Raw genomic sequence first — 5,381 nt, 5'->3', positions numbered from 1 at the left:
CTTGGAGCACTTCATGAAACAGAATTTTAAGGGACAATCGGCTTTGTTTCTGCAAATCTCATATATAATCACCCACATTTATTTCCCGACAATAATAGATGGAAAGACAGAAAGTATGTACACAAGTACACCAAGTAATAGAACAACACGAAAAGTATAGATGAATATGATGTAGATCACCCATCCCATCCACTGCCAATGCTAATGTTAAAGCCAATGTCAATACCAATGCTAATCCAGCTGCCGTTGCACGTCGGATTAATAAATAATAAAAATAAAAATAGACAAATTAAACATTTGCAACCATTTACCCACAGAGGGAAACAATTAACAATTGTTATGCATCCAAACAAGAACAGTTTTAACGTGGAGAGAGGAATGCAAGGGGAAGAAAGCGAAGAAAAGAAGATGGGGCAAGAGAAAACAAGCATGCCTTCATGTTTCTGTTTGATTCTCTCTCTTCTCGCTCTTTCTGCTCTCTGTTTCTCTACTGTCTCTATCTTTTTGTTCCTGGATAATTATCGCTCATTTTGCTCTCATTAAAATCATATAATATATCCCCTTGCCCTTCTCCACCTCTCTTACCTTGCCTGTTTAATGTCTCTCTACATGTTTGTGCCTGTTGTCAACTACATCTCTTAACCTGTGCTCATCTTCTTTCTGCATTCAAATCCTTCCATCTTACATCTTTTTCTCTTTCATCTTTTTTTTTTTTTTTTTTTTTTTTTTTTTTTTTTGGCTCATGGGGGCCCGCCACCCTTTTACACAGCGTTCCCTTCGGGAGGACAGTATTCCATCCTACATACCATCTTCTGTTATCCCTTCGCCTCACACTACCTTTTCCTCTTCCACAAGCAAACGTTCCTTCTCTCTTTCTCATCTGCTTGTATTTGTACTTGCAACTGCTGGATATCCCCCATTTTCCCTACATCCCAATGTGGTCGCTGCTGCTGTCACACCCACCTGGCGAGCATTCCACGGAGCAGCCATTGTCGATACATCCATGATCATTTTCGGTGGCACAGTTGATCCTAACGTAAATCCGTTTGATTCAACTGTTTCAGGATCAAATGACCTCTGGGTCTGGAGCACTACACTACGCCAGTGGTCACAGCCTAAACCCGAAGGATCAATCAATCCTCCTAACCCTCAAAAGTTCCTGACGTCTGTCCCGCTGCAATCTCAAGGAAAAATGATGGCATTGATTAGCAATTCTACGACTGGATCCACACAAACTGACCTTATAATCCTCGATACTAATTTTTGGACATGGTCTATTCCCAACTCACGTATGTCCCTTATATCTTTCAGAAATATTAATGCTGTAACACTGAAACAGTATGTTTCATGAGGAACATACATTCTCACCCCTGTGTGCTCGTCCGTAATTCTTTCTATACAACATAGCAAATGGAGCATCAGCACCAGCATCGAGGTTGGGCGCAGCAATTGGTATATCTGACAATACAGTGTATGTGCACGGCGGGACTTCCTCCAACTCCAATGGATATGCCGCCTCCTCCGGTGCCCTAAATGACCTTAATAAACTAGTAAGCGGTTGCATCCTCATCATCCGTCAGCTGTCTTGTTATGGGGAAGCATCAAGCAATTCTTGAAACACATTTTCAGACAAGACTCATTGACATTCATTACCCTCTCTATTTATTATTATTATTATTATTATCATTATCATTATTACTTTATTTTCTTCTCTTTTCTTCCTTCTCTATGTTTCCCGCTTTCTCCAGGATGATAGTACGTTTGAGTGGACTTCTATTGCTAACGGACCAGCACTCATGTATCATACAATGTGCAAACTTCCAGGGGTCAACAAGATGGTTGTTTTTGGGGGGAGTGACACCGCCAGCAACGCTTTCAATGATGTACATACAATCGATCTTGGCTTTGAGACCTGGAGTCTGAACGTCCGCGTCGAACCTGGTCTTGGAGGAGGTATTCCCTCTGTCAGGAAAGGGCATACAGCTGTGTGTTTAAATAATACCATGGTAGTATTCGGTAGGGATACCACATCTCATAACTTTCAGATGGGCAATTGATTGCAATGAAAAGTTGGTGACACAAGGCATTGACCATGTCCAATCTGTTAATATCTTGTGATCTGCCATTTAGGGGGTGGAGCGGATGGACCACTTGACGATGATGTATGGGTCATGGATGCCTCTAAAACGCAATGGGTATGGAACAGGATGACAACTAATAAACAAATGGGTCCAGGGCCTAGGACAGGACACTCGGCGCTGCTGAATGGGACCAATATTCTCATCTGGGGTGGATACGGCGCACCACTAGCTAGTGATATCAATATCTATATCCTGGATACTCTGACCTGGCAATGGAGCTCATCCAAAGAGGTCCGGGGCAGTTCACCACCGCCATCTACAGCTGTACCGAGTAACCCAACTAATAGCAAAAACAATTTGCCAGTAACTATCGGTGTCGTCTGTGCATGTATCGCCTTGATTGCTGCGTTCGTTGGGTTTCTAGTTTTCAGGAGGCGTGCATCCAAAAAGGCTCAGGGTCAGGTAAAGCGAGCGAAGGATAACGCCAGCTATTTATCTGATGCAGAGCAATATCTCTCGAGGGAAATGAGCCTGGATGACAAGCCGGCCTATTATAATCAGCATTCAGGACGAGACTCTGGATCTTCCCTTGGTGGTTGGCCTAGTACTGCTGGCAGAAAGAACATCCCATCTACTGCACAGGGATACCCTATGCGATCCATGTCGACACTTGGCCAACAGGCAGCAGCAACAGCAGCAGATACTTCTACTGCAGCTGCTGATGCTGGATCCAGTTCTGAACAGGGTGCTGTCGTAGCAGATACCACTCAATCTCTGGCAAAGCAGTCACCAAAGCCAACTCAGTTGTCAAGGCAGATATCATTGCAGGATGTAGATCAAATATCTCAGAGAACAGGTGTCCGAGTTGGATCGATTGCTTCTGATCCCTTTTATCCTGCTCATCTTGCAGAGAACGATGAGGAGGATGCTGATCGGTGGACGTTTGCATCGTCGCTATCATTCGATCAAAGAGAAAAGGTTGGGCCCATTCCTACACTACGGTATATCCCTACACGTGGCTCGGGCATGCCAGGAATCCAAAGGTCCATGGTGCAATCCAGTGGGAACCTAGTACCAAGTTATTCTGCGGCTAGGGGTGTACGACGGGATGTGAGCGCTCCATCCATACTCTCTGGTAAAGCCTCGTCAATCGGCGGCGCCCCGTCTATCATCCTCAATCCAGCAGGACCCAACGCTCAGCCATTAAGTCGGGATGGATCCATTATCAGCCCAAGGGAGGCAACGTTATTTAACTCTGTGAGTCCACTGGACAGGGTCAGTTTGATGTGCTCAGGATTGGATGTAGAATCTCAGGTCTCAGGAGAGGATGACCACTTATCAACAACCCATCTTCATTCCAAAGGCGGCTTTCCACAGTGGCAAGACAGTTACCGACGTGAGAGCTGCATTGGAGCAACGGTGGAGGAAGAAATCGAAACCCATGTTACACTGCAGAGATCTGGATCATCTTCTACTGCCAACTCCTCAGGGGTTTATACGACTTTGGAGCATCCAGCTCTTGCAACATTGATCCAGAATTTACCCGCCCGATACTTGGTCTCTAAATCTCCCAGCCCCATTCATGGAACTTTCAACGACATCCTATTTGCAGTTGATTCCGATACACAGCAGCCAATTGTGATCAAATCATTTTCAAGAAGAGAAGCCTGGGAGAGGGAATGCAGGGTGCTAAAGAAATTACGAGGGCCCTGTGTTGTTGAGTTGAAGCATGTGGCAACTCTTGTTCTGTCTGAAACTGATGACCCCAACAAACCCGCAACAATTCGACTCACTATTCTAGAACGCTTGGACGAGACTCTTGCACAGATGTTGAAGAATGCACGAAAAGCCAAAAAACTAGCGTTACGTGAACAGGCTGCGGGTGCACAAGGAGAGCATTCATTGGACTTGTCAGGCGCAGGATTGTACAGATCAGGACCTGCATTGGATGAGAGTTATGTGAAGGACATTGTGAAGGGCGTACTCCGTTGCTTGACCTGGTGTCATTCCAAGAAGATTGTCTATTGTGATTTGAAGCCGACCAACATTATGCGAAACCGGGATGATCCACGTCAGCAGTGGAAACTCATTGACCTTGAGTCCTCCAGGACTGCAGAAGAAGAGCGGATGAGTGTAGGTACTGTTCGGTATTGTCCGCCTGAAGTAGCAAAAGCGACTGTTGCTGCAAAAGAGAGCACTGGTAATTCAACAGCAGGAGTAACAGCGCACTACAGCATGGATCTCTGGGCATTCGGATGTCTTCTCTACGTAAGTTTTGTTGTGATGTTTAGAGCAATATTTTATTTATTTATTTATTTATTTTCTTCACTAATTTTTAATCCTTGGATCGATTCTTGGATCAATCAATGTTTTATCGTTTGTAGGAGCTTTTTGCGACAAGACCATTGATCCCAAAGAAAGCAAAAGATGATGTGGTACTTCATTTCTTGGCCCATCCATCTGTAGATACACCGCCTTTATCGAATGGGCTAAGGTGGACAAACACTCAAGAGCTTGAGATCCCTTACTTTGAAGAGGCTGTACGGAACAAGAGCGCTAGACAATTGATCCGCATGCTCCTCCGTCCTGATCCCAAGGACCGTGCTGTGATGGATGAGATCTTGGTGAGTTATATATATATATATATATATATACATGTAATGCATATTGCCAAACAAAGCCCTTGATTTAACTCCATTTCCCCACTTCAATGTAGGACTCGGAGTACTTGAGCAGCGAAGCAGAAAAAAGAATTTTAGGTCGAGTTAATCAGAAAAACGTGGTGATAACCTAATACTACCAAATGTACTTTTCTTTTCCTTCCTTTCCAATTATTAATATACCAAGGATAGTCTAGTGAGCAACCATCCACATATTTTCAAAAAGAAACCTTGCATGTTAAATGTGTCTTATTTTAGTTTTCACGTACAGTCGCTGAGCTCATATTTATGTGTCATACGCATAGTTTTTTTTTTTTTTTTTTTTTTTTTTTTTAATAATAATAATTTTACAAAAAGTAGAGTCTTTTTCTTAGTGATTAATCTAAAATCAGGCAATGCGTCCTACGCGATTCATCCGCTGGACACGCTCTCGAACAGACTCTGTAGGTGTGAATGGCTCTTCATCGTTGCTCAAAAGACTTTCTGGTTGCTCCAGTGAAGAGCGACCGTTCGGACTAGCAGCAGTGCCTGATGCCTGAGTAGCAGCAACGTATTGGCGACGCCTCGAACGAATTAGAGTCTCTTCTTCCTCCTCTTCCTCCTCATTATTCCCAAGTCCATTGCGCATATCGTCCTGATG

General features: G+C 44.0%; 1 protein-coding gene across 1 annotated transcript; it reads left to right on the top strand.

Moving 5' to 3' along the window:
- Positions 1 to 739: 739 nt before the first annotated feature.
- On the top strand, positions 740 to 5,040 carry BCR41DRAFT_425062 (hypothetical protein; the record flags this gene model as incomplete). Its single annotated transcript, XM_022030527.1, has 6 exons — positions 740 to 1,289; positions 1,408 to 1,550; positions 1,749 to 2,016; positions 2,131 to 4,349; positions 4,466 to 4,705; positions 4,798 to 5,040. 6 exons carry the CDS (start codon positions 743 to 745, stop codon positions 4,873 to 4,875), a joined length of 3,495 nt encoding a protein of 1,164 aa, XP_021877754.1. The 3' UTR covers positions 4,876 to 5,040.
- Positions 5,041 to 5,381: the final 341 nt, after the last annotated feature.

This window comes from Lobosporangium transversale (genome assembly GCF_002105155.1).
Source record: "Lobosporangium transversale strain NRRL 3116 chromosome Unknown BCR41scaffold_44, whole genome shotgun sequence".
NCBI lineage: Eukaryota > Fungi > Mortierellomycota > Mortierellomycetes > Mortierellales > Mortierellaceae > Lobosporangium > Lobosporangium transversale.
This window is presented reverse-complemented; position numbering and strand designations above follow the sequence as displayed.